Source organism: Aptenodytes forsteri, unplaced genomic scaffold (genome assembly GCF_000699145.1).
Source record: "Aptenodytes forsteri isolate BGI_AS27 unplaced genomic scaffold, ASM69914v1 Scaffold87, whole genome shotgun sequence".
Classification (NCBI taxonomy): domain Eukaryota; kingdom Metazoa; phylum Chordata; class Aves; order Sphenisciformes; family Spheniscidae; genus Aptenodytes; species Aptenodytes forsteri.
In genome coordinates, this window is record NW_008796041.1 from 6,553,544 (window position 1) to 6,574,296 (window position 20,753).

The 20,753-nt window shown below is 37.9% G+C and overlaps 1 protein-coding gene across 8 annotated transcripts in view; it reads right to left on the bottom strand.

Moving 5' to 3' along the window:
* Positions 1 to 20,753, bottom strand: part of CD36 (CD36 molecule) — a 38,288-nt gene that overhangs the window by 11,669 nt on the left and 5,866 nt on the right. For 2 of the 8 annotated variants that reach the window (XM_009285526.2, XM_009285533.2), the window contains exons 1-6: positions 18,159 to 18,364; positions 13,935 to 14,171; positions 5,565 to 5,725; positions 3,650 to 3,794; positions 735 to 914; positions 494 to 585 (exon numbers count right to left, since the gene is read on the bottom strand). In XM_009285526.2, the coding sequence (XP_009283801.1) occupies positions 494 to 585; positions 735 to 914; positions 3,650 to 3,794; positions 5,565 to 5,725; positions 13,935 to 14,054 (698 nt within the window). In that variant the 5' untranslated portion in view covers positions 14,055 to 14,171; positions 18,159 to 18,364. Of the gene's footprint in view, positions 1 to 493; positions 586 to 734; positions 915 to 3,649; positions 3,795 to 5,564; positions 5,726 to 13,934; positions 14,172 to 18,158; positions 18,365 to 20,753 lie in introns of those variants that run through there. The other 6 variants (XM_009285532.2, XM_009285530.2, XM_009285531.2 and 3 more) reach the window with 5 other exon arrangements.

Below are 20,753 nucleotides of genomic sequence, written 5' to 3' on the forward strand. Positions count from 1 at the left end.
ACTGCTCTGGTATAAGCCTGATCCATTAGCAAAGTCAGAGGATAGAGATGTTCATTCATTTAAAAGACGTGTAGATGAGGCGCTTAGGGACATGGTTTAGTGGGCATGGTGGTGTTGGGTTGACGGTTGGACTCGATGATCTTAGAGGTCTTTTCCAACCTTAATGATTCTATGATTCTAGGATTCTATGATTCTATTCATTCAGATAAACTATATGATGCATTAGAACAGGATAAAAGGGATCTAGCTACTTAAGTATGCAAAACAGAAGTAACTACTTGTATCAAAGTATCAAAAATTGTCTTAAATCCAAGCTCCTAACAGAAACGTGAATAGCTGAAAGAGGGAGGTGTTTTTGCTAAGCCCAGGGCTTGATCAAGCTTTCCTTGAATTGTTGAAGATTTTCCATTTATCTATAGCTCTTAGTGAATCGAGCTTTAAAAGCCATACCTTGAAAATAAGTATGGTTTTTAATTATACAATGCTATGATACCTTTTGTTTTTATAGCTTTCAATTATTGCTGTTTTTTTAATATCTTCTTTCCCAGTATAGACTTTGTAAAGTCCGTCGAATGTCCCATTATACTGTAACAGACACAAGAAGAAGGAATAACAGTTAGATGTACTGAACCAGACTGTAGCATTGTCAGATTTTTCTTCCTCACAGCAGCTGCCTTAATTTTTATTCAAAGAATGATAACTGAAGGCTTTGCCTCCTCATTGGTTTCACTTACCGGGTAGAAGACTCCCAGAACTGGGTCCAAGGGGAAGGGGACCTTGTTTAAGAAGGGATCTTTGTATCCCCACAGTAATTCTTTAACTGTTCTGTTCTGCAGCATGGATGACTTAGAAGCTTTAATCCAAGTATTTAATAGTAGTTGTATAAAAGTGTTTGTATACAAGGCAGGTGCAGCCTACAACAGCAATAAAATTAATGTTTAGCATAAAATTCTGCATGTGCTCTGGATCAAAACCACAGAGACTGACTCCAAGAAACCTCTGGCAAAGCCGGTTTCCTGAGTTGCAGCTCACTGTAAGTTAAGTTTCTAATGAAAACTGACACTTTAACAAAACAATTACTGGGCATAACTTACACAAAGGCAGACAATTTGTCTTTACTGCTTACATGAGTTCACTAGATCATCCCTAATCACAGAATCACAGAACAGTTGAGGTTGGAAGGGACCTCTGGAGGTCATCTGGTCCAACCTCCCTGCTCAAGCAGGGCCACTGAGAGCCAGTTGCCCAGGACCACGGCGAGACGGCTTTTGAATATCTCCAAGTAATAATCTCAAATCCCTATCTGTGTAACATGGTTTGTACCACTTTTGGTTTTCTCTCTCTTTTCTGTCATCTCCGTGTGTCACATACTTCAGACTCATTCACGCTATAAACATGTAAGTAAAAACATACAAGCCTTGTTACTTATTGGCTTAGATAAGTGGTTTAGATTTGCTGTCATGCTAGCAGCAATACATCTGCATCCTGCATAAAACTGATCAAGTGCTGAATCTCCATTATTTCTTTACTTAGAAAGAATACATATTTGCAACAAACAAGTCCTTTCTGAACAGCTTCAATTCTAAATACTGGATAACTTTTCCTAATTCAATGAAGAATAATGTAGATTTACCAGCAGTAATTGTAATGAACGTTCCCAGAGGCATAAACACAAAGTCAAGTCCCTGAAGGCACTGAATAACTTGTGGAAAGCAAACAGAAATGATCTATGTTGGCCTGCCTGGTGAAGCAGGAAATTGTAACAATTTTGGTAAGTAAATCTGTGTAAAAACAAGTTATTCTCTTAGTGCAAGTGCTCAGCCCTTTAGTAGACCATCTCTTTGTACTTAGTGCTATGGGGATAGCAATGGAATAGTCTCTTTTACCCTCATTTCCTGCCCTCCTCAACCCCATGAATCTTACACTCTTGTCTGAACTTGAACACAAAGTAAGCAGAAAGCAAGGATATGACAAGATTATGAGATAGAGGAGATGTGGGTTCAGTCCTCTCAGGGTTAAGAAAGTGTGAAAAACATCTCTCTGAATTCTCTTGTGAGTATTTTGACGACAAGGTTATGATATAAAAACTGGGCTCTACTAGATTGAAGTCAGTGCTGTCAAATGAGATAGGCAGAGCCTCTCTGGGAATTTGGGCTTACACCAGTTTGTTTCTGAACAGCAAAATGGGGCTTGGATCCTCTGTTCCCATCTCCCCTGATGCGGCTGCTTCCAGGCATGAGCCTATGCTTAGACCCATAAAGAGCTACATGGTCCAAGGCATGGGAGCTGAGCAGTGTAAGTTAATATCGTGACATGAAGGACTCTGAGTACAGGAAAAAAGAACAGCTTTCCAAAAGAGAGATGCTGGCCTAAATTAGGACACAGGCAGAATATATCTGGTCTGAATAAGGTCATTTGTCTTTATTTATTAGGTCTTTTCTCCCTAGAGAAAAGAAGGCTCAGGTGGACTTCATCGCAATATTCCAGTACTTAAAGGGCAGCTAGAAAGAAGATGGAGGCTCTTTCTTCACAAAGAGCGACATGGAGAAGACAAGGGGCAACGGGTACAACTTGCACCAGGAAAGGTTTCATCCTGATAGAAGAAAGAATTTTTTTACACTGAGAACAGTCAATCACTGGAATGTTGCAAAGTCCCCATCACTGGAGGTTTTCAAGGTGCAATTGGACAGGGTTTTAGAAAATCTCATCTAGGCTTCCTTTCTCAGAAAAGATTTGATCAGATGATCTCTTGAAGTCCCTTCCAAGATGGGCTTTTCTATGATTCTGTGATTGATTCTATGATTCTATATCGTGTTAACACCAAGCATCTCTTCACTCTGCCCCTAACACCTACCCTCTCACAGTGGTCCTGAACACTCACACGCAGATGCCACAGAGCTAGTGCAAGACAATAAGGCAACACAACCAGGGCTGAATATAAATATGAAAACTGTAAACGTCAGTCAAGGGCAAACATTCTCAGCCTGTGACAACACAAAAACATCTGGACTGAAAAGGCTCTAGCACTGCTCTAGGTGGTGATCCCTGTGCTTTTCTTTGAAGGACTAAGGTCTCAGCAGGAAGGAGAGCTCAGGGGCTGTCATTGCAGTGGTGCTGAGGGGCACCATGGGGAGCAAGCAGCTGGGGCAGCGAGGCCATGCATACACCGAGCATGGGATTTAATACAGCCTCCCCTGCAAAGCAGGACTGAGGATATTATGGAAAGAGTATGGCAAATCCATCTTGTACTGTTCATGCTGTACCTCACACAGAAAGGGAATCCATCCACAAACTCTTGATTCATTCCCACACTAAAATTGACTAGGAGGATGCTTTTTGATGCATCCCATCCAAACTGATGACTTTGCTTCCATTGACAAGAGCAAGTCAATTTTCATTTACCATTAAGATTACCCTGGGAATATAAGGAAACCTTAATATATATGTAATATGTACTCAGAATTTTATTTCTTTTTTAAAGACTGTAATACAGCTATTCTCAGTGTAGCTCACACTCATGTCATCTGAGTTCACAGACAGGAAGCGTATCCTGTGGCAGTTTCAGTATTACTAATGCTAACTTCTCCCCTATTTCCTCCAGTATCTCAACACTTGAATGTGGACATTATGGTTTTGTTTCTTTACTTACAACAACAGCAAGGTTGAGGCACGTGATGGTATCATTTTCTGTCCCAACAGACATATCAGGCTCAAAACGAGCAACATTAGGCAACATGTAGGATATTGTGCCATCAGAGTTTTCCGTGATATTTTCTTTGGGTAAATATCGCACCCTTGAAATACAAAATAAAAACACAGAATATTTTTAACATTTGATTTTCGAGACAACACATAACCATGCCTGACTGAAGTTTTTTGAAAAGTTGATGAACATTTTTGTAGATTAATGTTGAAGTATTTATACCCACCGAAAGGATTCTAAACTTTTCAACTGAATATATGTAAAAATTCCATTTCCTGTAAAGTATTTTTCTTTTCGAAATATTCCCTTAGTGCCTAATGGAATGTTTTTTTCTTGATACTAAATTGAAAACAAATATTTCTTTTTTATTTTTATTTCAATAATGGACCTTTTATCTTTTTATATTTTGTTTTAACTTAATTATATTTTGTCACATTTTTTTCTAAGCTTTCTCATGGTGCATGTAATTAGAAGGGGATGACTCAGAATGGTTAATAAACACTCTGAGGTTTTGATTTGATAGGCCTGTGTTGCAACAAAACAGATTACAGGTTAAATCCATGATGGGAGTCACTTTGATAACATTTCATATGCATGTGGAGATCTATAAGCAGTCTTTCAGCTCCACTGAAATTCTCATAAGCCTCTCAAGCATGCCCGGTCAGCAGATCACTAAGGTACAAATCTCTGAGCTGCTGCAGTTCTAGCTTTAGCTCAACTTTTCAAGTCCCTGTCCTCTTGCTGACCCCTCTACGGATAAATAATTAAATATTTAAAGGGAGATTGAGAGGGAGAGACTCAGTGTGACAGTGATTCAAGTAGACCCAATATCCCAGGTGAGCATGGCCACAGCAGTGAGAAAAGCTATAGCCATCATTTCTTACATAGTCTCATCTAGGCTTCTGGCAGAGATTTGTCCCTGAGAAAATAGGCACCATCACCACCATTAGAGTAAAACATTTCTGTTTAGCGGGAATTCACCTTCTGCAGAATTTCTTAACTGGTTAGTTTCCCGATTCCTGTGTAACCACTTCCTATGTCTTCCCAGGTACTCTATGAACCAAGAGTTCTCTATTTCCAATGAGAAATAAATAATCTTTTAGGCACCAAAGCACCTCAGCTGTAGATGCTGCAATGCAAAACCATCTTGCAAATATAATATACATCCCCAAACATATCAAGAAAGAAATATCATTGTAGGAAAGCAATTTCATAACAAGGGTGCCAGTGACAGCTGGGTACTGAGCTTAATGACTCAGGAAGCATCAACTAGTCCTACGTCGACATCACGTTTAAAATTAAGCAAATGATTAAAAGCTTCCCTGAATGGGGATGGACTGCTGCATCTAGGCCCTAGCTAGTACATTCAGAAAAAGGAATGCTTTTCAGAGGAAAAATTGAAAAAGGAAAAGCTATAGATTAAAAATAAGTCATAAAGGAACAAAGAAACAAAACATTATTAAAATAAATATGAATGATACATGGGTGAGAAGATAAGCTCTTGGGTTTATGGCATTTGGCATATTTTCTTCTATGTTAAAAGTTGGCAAAAACTGAACAGCAACAAATGCAACTGTGCCTGTGTGTTGTTGTGGCAAACACCTTGCTAATGAGCAATCGTTTTTCACAAGAGCAAACAGCTTCACACCCAATTACCTATTTCTATATGTGTTTTCCTAATGTGAGACCCAGTACAGAAAGTGTTTGTGATTGCTGTGTGTAGCTGCAATTTAGGCATTTTTGTCAAGTCTGACTAAAATATGACGCTGGAATTTCAAAAACAAATTTTAACTCAGCAGAACTTTCTCTGACTTTAGCAAACCTGATATGACATGTCACATATTCAGGGGGTTTTGCTTACCTGTACGTGTAAGGTCCTCTTTGTTCAAGTTTTGGACGTGCTCCTTGGTCTAATACCTCTGAAGGATTTTGCACATGGAAAACCCAAAATTGCCTGTAAACTGAACTTCCTGGCACAAGCCAATTTTCAAAAGCAATGGTACCATTTGCAATGACAGCTTCCTAAAAGGACAAAAATCGAAACTAAAATTAACCACAAAAAATGACTGACAAGCTGCAGATGATTGTAGAAGATTCCCAAACAAACAGGAAAAAAAAGATGTTTTCTCATCAACGTGAGGCATACAGCACACATTTTTGGCCAACATTTGAAGGCAGCCTGACATTCCCGCTCAGTGACAGCAAAAGTGAGTCCCCCTAAAATAAGTGACCACAAAGCTGATATAATTGCTACTGCAGCCAGTAGCAAAACTTTCCTACTGCTGTGGTCAGGCATTGCCTTAGTTCCCAAATACTTGCCAAATCCACTGATAATTTGTAAAAAGAAAATCTTTGAATGACTGAATGATACCCAGCAGTTTTTAGAATCCATAAACTACTTTTCATACATTTGCAAATAGCCCAGGGAAGGAAATGAGAGTTATCTCTGAGCATTACTCAGGCACTAAGTAATTTTGCACCCAGAGAAGCAAATAGTGTTCTTGCAGGACTGGTTTTTTTTTGTCAGAAAACTCTTGCCACCAAAACTGAGAGTTTCTAAGAAAGTTTTGATAATGTTTTGTTAGGAAGGTTCCCCGGTACAGGGAATGAGGGAAAAATATGGATATGAGGACAAGACAGGACATCAGGAACCACTCTAGAGTAACCAACAGCTTTATGTCTGTGGCACTCAGCTATAATACGGTAAATGCCTATTCAGACCTTGGGACTGTACAGTGCGAAGGAGAGTTTGAAGGTATGTTTCCTGTATTGTCAGGGGAATGCCTGCTCTGCCTGGTCTACATCAGGCCCCTTTCTATATGATTTTCACAAAGTCCTGCGATAATGTTTTTCCCCTTGGTGGCAAAAATTTAGAAAATTTTTTTTCAATAAGAAGAAAAACCTAGGCTGCCTGGCTCCAACATATAAAATGCTTTTTTATAGGAGTTGTGCCATATTAATTAATTAGTTTGCACAGCTCACAGAGTCCCAGGAAGAAAAAGGCTGGAATCCCTCCAGATAGCAAGAAAAGACATTTTAAATTACAATTTGCTAGATTTTCTTTCTACCTTAATTTTCTGCCTCTAGAGTTTACTTAGCAACCACCATCAATAAAAAAGGATACTACCAATTAAGAACCACTGCAGTTAGAAATGAATACCATGTCTTGGAGAACTCGTAACACAGGTAGGGCTTTGTCTATGGAAAGCCTGTATGGTGGAGTTGCAAATGCCTTGCTGGTGGTGTAAAGCACTGGGCTTGCTGTCTGAATATCTGGTATAATTTATGTGCATTTGTGTGAGAGGGGAAGGAAACCTTGCCACAGTAAATGTGTTATCAGCTTGAGGTCTTGCACTCAAACCCCACAGCTAAAATTCTCTTCAGCCTGGTTTTGCAAACCTCAGGAGGCCGAAGACTCTATCAAAGCTGTGATCCAGCATGGGGCAGACCATCTCCTTGGTGAAGAGAGGAATGCTTACATGATTTGGAAATCACTTTTTCAGTTTCCACAGAGAATTGCTCAAAGGATCTGGGAGAAGCAGGCTGACATAAAGAAACGCGCAGCTTGGTCTGCTCAGAGTCTGTCTGCGATCTGTAGTCAGCAAGGTCCTGGGATGGGGGCAGATGCCAGGATTTGACCTCCTGCCTCTGTGAACTAGGATAGGGAAATGATTAAGGATTCCTGGCAGCTATACGGTCAAGAGGACAAACTAATCTCTCTAGAAGTCAACAGCATACAGGCACAGAAATGAATAGAGAAGTTTCGACCTTGTGATGATAGATTTTAAAGCAGGGTTACTTGCTTCTTAAAAGCTTTAAGTTTTTCCCTCCATCCATTCCTCCCTCTCTTTATAGCCCTTTGCTAGGGGTTATAAGAGCACAGAATGATATGCAAATTCCCCTGCCACTGGAGAGTTTGCTCAGAGTGCCAGAGCCATAGGACCTCTCCTCCCATCCTTGAGAGGCACAGAAATAGTCCCCAACCTGCCTCTAGCTTTAGACATTTTGGGCACTTTGAAAAATGTTTATTCTGCAATGATCACATCTTATGACTTTGTGTTGACTTGGAAGAATATAAGGAACATGCTTCCTCACAGCTTTCTCCATGTAAATGATATTATTTTTTCCAAAGGGTGGATCTTTGCCTCTAATCCTCTCTCTGCTATTGCAGGGAAAGCTGAGAGTGTGCAAGGACTTTATACCGGCTTTTTAGTACAACTAGGACAACTTTCCATGTAAACTGAGACTGTAGCCTATGTGACGAGCCTTTTAATATACTTTTTGTACTGCCCCTTACTGCACTTTACTATACTATGTACTTTCTTATCAATATAGAACAAATTTGCTGTCCACCTAAAGAGGTGGGGTGGCTCTCCTTTATTTTTCATGCAAGAATAACTACTATGTCCGTATTATACCCTTAGGAAATGCCAACAGAGAAAACTTACTTTGGGCATTGTACAAAGAGGTCCCTGGGACCTGAGCACATGGGACAGCCAGGTCACAACAAGTTACTGTGTGGATCTGCAGCCCACCATTTACTCTGTGCTAATGCCACCATGGACACTCTTGGGGGATGCTTCAAGGGGACAGCTGATCCAACCTTCCTTTGTGCCAGCTCTCATTCCTCAGGGAGCTGTTTCTGCCTGCCAGACTGGAGGAATATTATTTCTTTTTTTTTTTGTGTTACCTTTCTACCAGTGAGCCACTTGGCTCAGTGGTGTGGGTAGGGGGAAGGAGCAGATGAGAACCAGAGCTAAAACAAGGGAAGCAGCAGGACAAAAGAGGGAGAGGGAGGAAGGGAGCAAGACCATTATTTTTGGTGGCATTCAGCCATTATTGTTAACAACATTTTTTCCACAAAGGAGGTGTGCATGATTCCCTGTCACATACTTCGAGAGTGCGAATGGCGGGTTAAAGCAGAAGAAAATCTAGAGCTCTGTCTTTATTCATGCCTTCATTTAATAAAACTAATATCCTCAAACCAGCAAGCCCTTGGGTTTTGGCTGTCTGATCACTGGTGAGGCCAGCCCTAAATATTAGCCCTCTCTATGGCTGGTCACTTGTATATTCCCCTAGTAACACTGCCATGCTTTGTGATATTATGAAAGGTAGGGTAATTTGGGAAACTACTAATTTGCAATTGATAATATGAAACACTTCTCAACTCCCTAGTCAACCTACATCAGCTGTAATGTCTTATGCAATAGTTAACTATTGTTAGCAAAAGTAGCTATACAATATGTAATTGCTACACAGCCAAGTTCATCTCATGACCTAACTGTGCAAGACTGAGTGAAATCAATGGGAACTTTAACCCCTTTTGTTTCTGACACAATTTTCCCCCAACTTGTGGTGGGTCAACTGGCAATACATAAATTCAAGAAATGCTGAGCAGTCGGCAATAGAAGCTTGCTGTACTTTGTTGCTTTACACTAAATTCAGCCATCATGATTTCTGATTAATACAAAATGTAAAACAAAGTTGATGTCTTGACAAAGGATCTGTCCAGATGGACAAAAGGTGCCATTTCCTGGGAACTGAGAGATGCCATGAATACTTTAGGCTGCAACAAAATTGTTACTAGTTTATCTCTATGTGTTGGGCTGCATATGTAAGCTCGAGGAAACAAACAATACAATTCTGTAAAACTGAATAAGTTAAGTTCCAGGGAAGCAAATAATCTTCTTCCATTTTGCAGCTGAAGATACAAATAGCCATTTATTACTTTTTAAGTGATGATAATTAGCTTATTATTAGCCTTTCTATTCAGGCTTTGTTGGATAAAAACTTTTAGTCCTTTTTCAGTCCTTGATCATAAAAAATTATGGAAGCCAATCAAGTTTATCATTGATAATGCTGGAATATGTGTGATTAGATCACTTATATTATGCTGAGAGCCAGCAGTTGCTTTAGCTTCATTAGTTTAGATAAAGAAGTGGCATATGAATGTCACAAACACAATTTTAAATTAGAAGTGTTTCCTGTGCCTCCAGTAGCTGAGGAGATATAATCTGGCCAATCACAGAGAACAGATGTGTAGAGACAGATGGCTAAACATAATAATAGTTAAAATTGATAGCTTTATTTCTAAAAATAGCAGAGACTAACCCTGAGGACTCTACAGAAAGAGTGCAGAACTGAGGTATTGTGGCAAATCATACACCATTCTGTGGTTATCAATTATCAATTCATCAGGAATTAAATATATTGAGTAACATTATGTGACTTCTGTTAACCTCCGGAGCTCACGCGCTCAGGCAGAAACCAAAAGCTCTTAGAAAAGTGGTGATAAAGATTATTCTGGCAAATGAATCAGCTACCAATGAGTTTGAGTGGTTAGACCTAGCTGGAAAAAAAAGCTGATCAGCTGGGAAAAAAAAAAAAAGTTTTTTCATAACTGAAATGATGGGAATTTTGCCTAAATAAATAATATTGATTTAAGGGACGGAAAGGCAAAAAGGAGTAATTGAGCCATGGCAAAATATCTCCTTTCAACAATATCAGAGGCAAGCTTTCTGATTTGTTGTTTTGAATTCACCTTTTCTTTTGATTTTTTTTTAATGTTAGACATGATAATATCTAATAATAATTATAATAGACATGATAGCGTGCCACCAAAATGTGTGGAGTCAGTTAAAAAGGTACATTTTGATAGCCTCCAACAAAATATTTTTTGTAAAGAACTTTGAAACTTTCATGTTTCACTCCTAACTTACCAAGGACAGTTTTCTAAATCCCTAAGGCCTTCATGGAAAGGCATCTCTCCCCTTGGGATAGATTCAGTGTTTGGGAAAATTAGGATTTTTGCCCTTTGGTATTGAAATCAAAGGCACCTTTTAAGGAGGAAGTCTCCTCTCCCTGAATAGTATCAGAGCTGAAATAGCTTAGTACTAATCCCACTCAAGATGCTGCTGGTGGTGTCATTTTGAGTGTGCTCTTCAAGTGACAGTTTCTTGAAAGAGCCTCTAAAAAGATTCAGAAAATGTACATAATGTTGAAATTCTTTAAACCTGCTGGAGGCAAGAGTAGAAACAGCTTATCCCAAAAAGATCTGAGACACAGGTAGAGCAGTCTGGGGTTGGAGAAGATAGCAATGTGTTTTGCGTTGAAGCACAGATGTATATTAATAAACGGGAATACATGAAGAGATGACATCTTGGTGTTACATGGACTTTGGGTTGTCCACCCATGGATTGTTCATGGGTGGAGAACAGCACCTACCTGATAGGAGATAACAGCCTATACCCTGAGAGTCTCTGTCAAATTTCTAAGGGCACCTGAGATTGTCTATACACTTGCAGATGCTTTCTCTTTGCTGCAACAACAGTATGCAGCCTTCCAGCAAAATACGTCCTGCAGTGTTTACTCAGGCTAATCTCTCAATGACTGCAATAAAGAAGAAATGAGGCTGGCAGGGTTTGGTAAGCTGCAAAGATGTGTGCTTAAGGGAAGCATGCTCAGGCTTCTGCTGCTAGAAGAACAAGAATGGCAAGAACTATTGATTGCATTGATTTTTGAAACTAAAGTTGTCCCTATTTATTGGAAGATGCTAAGAAGCTCAACTGGACTTGCTTGAGAGTAAATTGATGATAATGTGATTTGACTAAATCTTGATAACAAGTTAATTTATGACAATTTGACTTGTTATAGTATGAAGTGCCCTAAAACTATTCATTCAGGAGAAAAAAAAATTATTCAACATTTGTTTCTCTAATCCAGCAATAACATTTTATAGCAAAATTCATTTCCCCCAGAAATATTTATTTGGTCTTACTGTGTTGCTGTCAATTTGTGCAAAGAGCTAGGATTTATTCTGAGATAGAATAGGCAGAGGAACAACTAGGGGTCTTTTTTCAAGCTTTGGACTGTGCAGAATTTAAGACATGATTTTACTTATAATGGTGATAGCTGAAAGAGTTTTTCCTTTTTATTAAAAATATGCCATTTTGACATTTGTTTTCACCCAGTGGGTGAGGACCTAAGATCAGGCTTTGCCTCATATGAGTCCAAATGGAAATATAAATGCTTACAGGCCATATCTGAGAGAACATCTTGCTCATTAGTTTTTTTTCCTGTCCTAGAGTCTCTATTCTTGAGAAATTCCAAATAAAATTGTCATTGAAACTGATCTGTTTCTACCAAACATTTCCTTAAAAAATGATATTTGCAAAAGTGAAAGATTTCAGAAAAGATGTATTTTCAGTATGCTCTGCTCAGCAGACCTGTTTCCTTTGCAGTCAGCTCTATATTTATCTTAAATAGAACTGCAGTGAATAACAAATATTTGTTTTTCTTACTAGCCCTTTCATCAACACAGGTAAATCAGAATTAGTTAGATTCAAGTCCCTCTTGAGCTGAACTGATGGCATATTTCAGCTGTTGCACCTTGGCATATCTTTTCTGAAAAAGAATTGTCTTAGAGTCTCATGGTCTCACTAAAGAGTCAGCATGATAAATAGGAAAAAAGTAATCTAGTATGACTTGTGCTTAGGAAAAAAGTATCTATTTACTTAAATAAATAAAGCCTCTACAAATTTACTCTTTTATGTTTTATATGAATACTGGTCCAAGTTTTCCTTTTTATATATCAAACAAGCTGCCTTGAAAGAGGTACAAGCATCTGAAACATGATCACAATGCAGAAAATTATAAAGAGGTTGAGGAAAAAATTACTCTGTCTAATACTTTACCACTAAGAACCGATGCAGGTATAATTTCATATGTAGACATTTGCAAACCATGCTGTATAACTGGTTCATTATTGTAAGTAAACAGATGAACACATAACATTGCTAATACGTGTAATTTGCTTTCAAAATACTTAATGGCATAAGACAACTCTCTGGATTAACTCAAAGTTGATATTTAATGTAAGGACATACACATTTTCAAAACTGTGCTTCCTAGAAAACCTGCCATTTCCTCAATATGTCAATCAATTAAAATTATTTGCAAATATAGAAAGTATGACTTTTTTGTAAAATGTTGCAAGGTGGGTGAGATATTATCTAGTGAGAATTATTTTTTTATTCTCTATAAATTTGAAAATTTCATGAAAAATACAATAAGAATTGGAAAATTCCTCTACAGTTAGGTTTTCATTGAGTTTGCTGACAAAATTAACATGTTATGTGTAGAAACCATTTTTTCCAATTTTTTAAAAAAGTGATGGTAGAATCTAGGCAGGGCCTCAACAGACAGTTTAACGTTTCCTGACAGTTTATATATCCACCTGCTCAATTGACTTCAATAGCTGTTGAGTTAAGGGCAGTCTTCCAGAAGGGCCTTTGAATAAGTATCTCCAAGATCTCCACAGTCTTCAGCGCCACAGCAGATCATTAGGAAGATTAACCATCAGCCAAAGACCTTAAGATTTCTAGATTTTTAACTGTATGAGAGCCCATTTTGGGTGCAGTGACTCCAAGGAGACTCCATGTCTCCATGGTGGACACCCCAGGGCTTCCATGGTCCTTCACTCCAGATTACTCCATGATCTAGACCCTCAGTTATACACCCTTTTCACGGAAGATTTAACAAATTAACTTCATTTTTCTTTAAAGACAAAAGTAGATTTTAAAGAAATAAAATCATCTAAAAGACCAGAAAAAAATTGTGTCTGCCAGGGCTACAACACTCTACTTCAGTTACTCTTCACACTCCTTGAATCAAGGAGATGTATTTGATCAGATCCTGTGGTCTTGCGCAGCACATTGGCTTGGATCATATAGTCACAGAATGTGAGCTGAATGCATGCAAGTGTAGGATTAGATTCTGCATCAGAAGTTTGTTTAGATTATTTATAGTACATAAATATAAGTGCATGGAGTGAGTACCAAAATAAGAAAAAAACACAGAAAAATAAGTAAATGCATCAAGTGGGGAAAAAATAAAGAAACTAGAAACAAACATAATTAAAATAAAAATTAAAAAATGCTTACTTTTAAATTACATTACTGAAAACACATCTTGAAAACAATATTTTGGCTTCTCATGTGAAGCATGAAAGACAGCAAGCAAGTAAACATGACAATATAATTAATATATTAAAAAAAAGTATTGCTGCAGCATCTATTCCCAGGGAAGTTTGGATTGCATATATTACAAAAAATAGGTTTAATAAAGGAAAAAAAAAAAGAAAAAAGCAGAAACAGAACACAAGATTTAGAAATAATGACTATTCAATAACCACAAACCATATAGATTGAAAAATAAAGAAAAAAATTTGTACCTTTTTTATTGCTTTGCCTATTAGGTTATCTCCAACTGGTATCAGAACTCCTCCGAAGATAGCCAGCACAGCACCGATGATGGCCCCAGTGAGGAGCCCACAGTTTCTGTTACAGCCCATTCCTCTCCTTTGTCAGGGTGAAGATAGACAATGTAAAAATATTCTTGCTGTAAGGCTTGATGTTTTTTTCTCACTTCTTGATCCGAATAGACTCACTGATGTTCCTGAGAGAAGCTGCTAACATAAGGAGAGAGTGAACAAAAAAAATCACATTCCAAAGCTCAAAGTACAAAGTGCATGACGTGAAGCAGGTAGAAAGATAACATGTCAAAATCAGCCAGACAATGGCAACCAGTGCCAAAAAAAAAAAAAAAGTTGTATGTACTTTTGCCAAGCTAGTCACTTGTTACAGATCATTATCTTTTTTTATTCCATTAGTCTTTTTTTTTTTCCCTTGGCTGTGTTGCAAACTGACATAATTATTATTTGTCTGACACTTCCTGAGGCAAGCACCTTCTCTAAAATCTCTCTGTGCCAAAGGAAGAGGCTATAGCCCTCTGCTTTTTTCACAGCCTGCAATGCCCATGGCTCCCACTTCAAGCAAAACCAGGAGTTTACACCCCTAGCGTGAGCTATCCAGGCTGTTTCTGCATTATGCCGGTAAGGAAGTCCTCAAGGTCCATCAGCACCTTGGTGGGAACGGCAGCCTCCAAGGGGAGGCACCTGCGAGAAGCCTGTCATTCCAGATCTCGGTCAGTCCACAGTCTACTACTGAAGGGGTAAAACTTTGTTTTGGCAACTTCATGACAAAGGCACGACTGGATTTTCCTTTTAGAGCTGCATTCTTACCATCACCTAGTTTCATCACTCCCAATTGCCTTACAGAAAGACTGACTTCTTAAAGAGAGCCTAGATTTTGATCTTTGAAAGATGTAACACTTTGTATTTCAAGATCATTCAGTATCAGAAAAAAAAATACCTGCAATTACTCATTGGAAAACAACAGTTGCTGGTAATATGTGCTAACATATCTTAAGATCTGGCCCCTAGTGAAAGGTGTTGTAAAGAAAATCAGAATGATACCAGTGCTGAGATATATGGTGAAACATAAGCTCCCAGCGATAGTTTTTCCTATTTGTTCCTGTTTATGAATAACTGAGATAAAGAGCTGCCTAATTTCCAATTTATTCTTGCTCAGGAATTAATCACATCCACAGAATTTGCAGTTTTATTATTTGCTTTAGACCTCCAGCTAACAGAAAGTCTGCCGTTTTCTATTTTAGATACCATTGGCCATATCCTTTTTACTCTTACCAATTTCTGTTTGTTAACATGTGATCATCTCTAAATCAATCTTAAAGCAGGTATTAGTTGCAGAGTTAGTTACGCATTCAAGGCCAAACACAGAGAGCAAAGGAAAACAGAAAGATGGAGTGGAAGAACAACTCAACCTGAATTCCCAGTTTACTCATGAGGATTAAAGGGTTAAAAAATCTTCATAGATTTCTAAATAGTAAAGCAGGTGTAGGAATAGCATGTCTTTTATTTTCATAAATGCAGTTATGAGGTCCTTTTATTGAAAAAAGAACACATACAGCATGCACTGACGTATAAGGTACCATGGTCAACAGGTTAATGATGTGTCCTCCCATGTCCAACCAAACTCACAATTATATCATACCTGTACCTGAGCCCAGACTGCCCCTTTCAGCTGTGTTGGAAACCCACCTTTTGCCTGCTCTTGCATTAGCAGCAGTTTATGGGTCCCTTGACATTAACAATGACTATTTCAGTACATTTGAGCTTATTTGGTATTTTAATCATTTCTCCTTGGATACTTGCAAGTAGAATGACCGAAAGACTACTTGCAATCTCAGAAAAATACCTTTCTTACAAAAGTCAGCCAGTCCTGCCACCTGCCACCAGGTGATTCCTTGTGGTTCCCATATCAAAACTTTACTCTTTGATTGCTTTACCTGCACATACAAGGGACCAAGACAGAAACCAGATTTGGCTAAAGTTTTTGACTTTGGCTAGAGACTGAGAAGAATCTCTTTAGAGCTGTAAACCTGGCTTTTTTGCTGGAGGAGGTGCACCTTATTTGAACCGCAGGTTTACTTAGTTGCTTTCCTCTCTACCAGCTCTGTTACTCTGTGCATTTGCACACAACAGCAATAGAAAATAATCAAAGAGATAACATCAAGAAAAAAAATCTATTTTCCCAAACTTTTCATGCAACCTGTTGCATTTTTCACAAAGATAACTGAAAGACAACTTGACTGAATTATAAAAACACCAAGCTATTAAAGGCTCTTCGATATAGTGGATGGATGCATAATGTGGCTAACAGCAAACTTTTCAAAGCAAACTCAAGTTAGAAATTCATTAGACCTGAAGAACTTTTAAGTGAAAGTCACTAGGACCAACTCTCATATCTTTGTAGATATGTTCAGATCAGGATCTTTAGTCTGGCAATAGCATAACTGTAATACTGCTGTGCAACTCATTGGATAAGCGATGTGGGGATTTAAAAATCTGACTGCTGTTACACACTGTAACAAATCTAAGGAGAAGCAGAAATTCTCAGTGAAATCAAATTCTGAAAAGTACGTATTTCAGGTTGATTTTTTTCCCCAATGCTCTCTATTCTAGCAGATTTTTTTTAAAAGTGTGGAAATACACATTTTAAAATTAAAAATGGAAATTATCTCTTCCATAAATGTTTAAAGAGGGCTTTTAGGCATTGTCAGACTTTTTTTCTTAGCTTACATACTGAAGCTTTTCAAATTCAACAGATATACACCTTCCACCAAAATACATTTCCATCTAAGTTTCTACAAGCTGTTCCTATGGATTTTTTTTTGTGTTAGGCAGACTAGGTATCTCTCATGAGCACTAGCAGCAAACAGCTAGAAAGCAACTGGCTGCTAATAACTTGTGCTTATTCCAAGCTTTTGCAAATTGTAAAATATTCACCCTTCTCCCACCAAACACAATGCAATAGCAGTCTAGACATATCTCAATTTATGCAATTCAAATTATCCATTACACAACTGCAATGAAGAGCACTCACAACATAACACAACACTCAGTTTCACATAGAAGTCAACAAGCTATTCTCATCTATCACAACTGAATGTAAAGTAAGAAGATTAAATAGAAATTTCCAATAAGAATGCAGTTGTGTCTGGGAATTCATATTCAAGCGAAAATAATTTACCTTAAGCAGAATAGAGAGTACCATAACAAAATTAGATATTGTCTATGAGACTATAGTATCAATTAAACTTAGATTGGACTACAAGATCAATAAGAATATTCACCCCATTCTAGTGTTGGGTATGTACTTTTTAATATTGTTTCAAATGTCCTTAATAGAATATTGACAATGGAAACGGTCCATTCAAATCTCTGAAAAGGCAATTTATAAGCAACTGAATAGGAGGAAACATGCAAAATGTTATTAAACTTTTTCTTGCCTACTTAATTTATACTTCTGTACATGTCAGTTTAAAGCAAGCCCTTATAAAAATCAAAGAATATTATCTGTATTTTCTTAATGATCCCTCCAGCTCTATTAGTAATTTTTAAACATTGTTTGACATGGCATTACTTCAATTCTGACAGAGAATCAGATTTATTGCCCCAAATGAGGGCAACTACATGGGGAAGAAGCAGTGTGTATAGTGAAAATTAAGATGGGCTTTGAAAATTCCTATTAAGAGTTTCAACCCGAAAACATGGTGTTTCTTTAAACATAATTCCAGTTTCTTCAAGGTCAGATCCTGAAATTATTAAGAGATACATTTGCAGGGAAGAGGTTATTTCTGCTTTTTTTTTTTTAAATCTTTGATGTACTTTGATATTATAGTTCAGAGGGTTTTATCTGCAATAATAAATACTACAAATATCACTTTAAAAAGATGCATTTCTTATAAATTCACATGACTCCAGAACTGTAGTTTCAAGCATATTAAATATCAAAAGACAGAATGCAATTGGGAAAGCCAGCAATACTGAACATAAAATACCATTGCTAACACAGTAACGAAGCATTTCACTAATACATGTAAAATGTCACTGTTTCTTGCAAACAGCTTTGCAAAATCCTGTGATTTTATTTTATATTAAAAATAAATCTTTTCAAGAGCTTTCCACCAGCTCATTTTAAAAGTATTTCTGAGGAAAACCCTCTGATTTTAAACATTGTATCATATGACTCACCTTGAATAAGGGCAACTGACTTTAAAGCTGAACGTACAAGTACTTAACACATGACTTACATCGAGTTATGAGAAGAGAAGCAGCTAAATCTCCCCACCAAGCACATAGCCTCTAAACTCCGAGGGAGTGTTTATATATTCCAAGAGACGTCAGTTCCCTCGTTATCTTTTCTCCAGAAGAAAAAGTTAAGTTGTATTGGTGTTGGGGGAGGGGGGGTGGGGGGCGTTATTTTTACAGTCTGACTAAAAGCCACTACCTACATCTCGTGGTAATATACTTAGCAGCTGCAATCTTTGTCAAATTTGGATCCAAGTGAGTCAAAGGTCAAGGAGACAAAAGGGTAACTTACTTATTTGGTTCCTGGTCACTTCTCCTCTAATATCCATTTGCTTTAGAACTGCTCATATTAGCAAGTTATGACTAACCAGTTCCTGACAGCGTCTTTAAGATACAGAATATTTTCAAATATTCTTTGCTATATGGCATGCTCTGCTGTATAAATAAAGCCTTACTATTGCTGTCATTCTCTGTCAAAATACAAGCTAAACGCCTTTGCAGCTTAATCATAGTGATAGTATATTTTCAAGTAATAAAAATCAGGAAATGTCAGAATATTTTTAAAAGGGATTTTTTTTTCACAGGTTGGATTACAACATTTCCTCGCAAAGAGCTAAGGCTCTTCCTCTTTTACTGAAAATTCAGTGAACTTCATCCCAGAAGATTCTTTTTCTTAATATATCTAATAATCAGTTATTTTTACACTAACATCTGTGTAGACCAAAGTGTCACCTCAGCACAGTGTCTACTAATAATTAACAATAATCAGTTTGACAAGGTTTTGCACAAATATTTTTTAAATAACTCCTCATCCCAGGTGAATTAAATGAATGGATTGTTTAAAAAGATTCTTCTGGCAGCAGCAAGACAAAGTGATTTATATTTGGTTTAGCTAATTATGAGAGAAAATATTCCTAAAAATAGATTCTCAGGTCCAGACTTTCAGGGTATCACACTGAATAGTTTGTGGTCCACATGTTTAGTATTTGTTACGTGTTTTGACTGATTGCTTACTGTTCTGTTTTTGATATTGCCCTATTTGAAAGTTAAGCTGTTGTGGAAGAATCTCCCTTCTTCTAATCTACTTCTGCTAAGTAAATCTAAGGTAGATGAAGATGAATAAATTTGAGGCTTTGTCTCCTCGTAGTGAAAGCAAGAGTGAAAGTGAGCCTGGTCCTTTGAAGGCAACCTGTAGGATAGTCTTTGTACAAGACTCGCTGCCAGGGAAAGTTGGTGACCCTGGCTAACTCCAGTTTCACATCCTTGAAAAGAGCAGTAAATTTGCTTTCCTCTATTCTCTAATTAGAGAGTGGAGTTTAACCAGTCCTCTACACTATGGTTCCCATGCACTACTTTTATGAATATTATCATCAATTATTTCTATTGGACATCTTTTTGTATGATGCTCTCCTGAGGATGCTCGTTAGTGATCCCCCAGCTTTCCTCCCAGGCTGCACTGCCTTTTTCACTGCTGATTTGTCTCTTCTAAGATGAAGTAATTCCGGTTACTCACACCTGCCCATGGAGATGTTCCCTACCATGCTCATCTTCTCCATTTGCATTGTATGGGATTCAGTGTGCACCATTCGTAAGGGAGGAAAATATCTACTGCTGTCTTTTTGTTGGAATCCTAAAGGCACTACAGCAGATGTAATGAAACTCAGTTTTCAACATATACATGCTGAGTTGTATCAGATAATTTTGTGACTTATGATATCCTATTATCATCCTATATAAGCAAAATCTCTTCTAGCAGGCAGTGCTTGGCAGCGAAATGAGGACTGCCAGGTTCAGCTGCAGAAACCAGCTAAAATGATTTGAAGCTAAGAGAGAAGTTGTGCACTTTTGGATATCAGTCATTTCTGTTTCTTAAAAACAAACCGAACCAAACCATAAGTACTCAATGGTCCTTCTGTGTTCTCTGGCTTCATATCAGAGTTCAGAGGTTACAGGGGAGAAAATACAGAGCAATGACAGAAAAAGCAAGAAATTATGTACTTCATTGGAGTCCCCAGTGGTGCGACAACAGACAAACTGGTCTTCACAAGGAGAAACTGCTGAGAAAGAGAAATAGTGTAAATGACACTCACATGCTTGATGATGACATAGAAAACCGCAGGAAGCAGAAAAAGACAAATGCAGTTGTTAACTCTAAATGAAGGCAATCCACATTTCCTGGAATAAACATACTACTGACAAGAAAATGCTGAAGAGATAAGTGTGATTCCTGGCTTTTCTGGACATCTCATAGCGGGGTCTTTTGGAAATCACTTTCTTTGGGGTGCTTTCTAAACACAGAGGAAACAAATGAAAGTTATCACAGAATCATAGAATCATAGAATCATTGAGGTTGGAAAAGACCTCTAAGATCATCGAGTCCAACCGTCAACCCAACACCACCATGCCCACTAAACCATGTCCCTAAGCGCCTCATCTACACGTCTTTTAAATACCTCCAGGGATGGGGACTCCACCACTTCCCTGGGCAGCCTGGTCCAATGTTTCACCACTCTTTCAGTAAAGAAATTTTTCCTTACA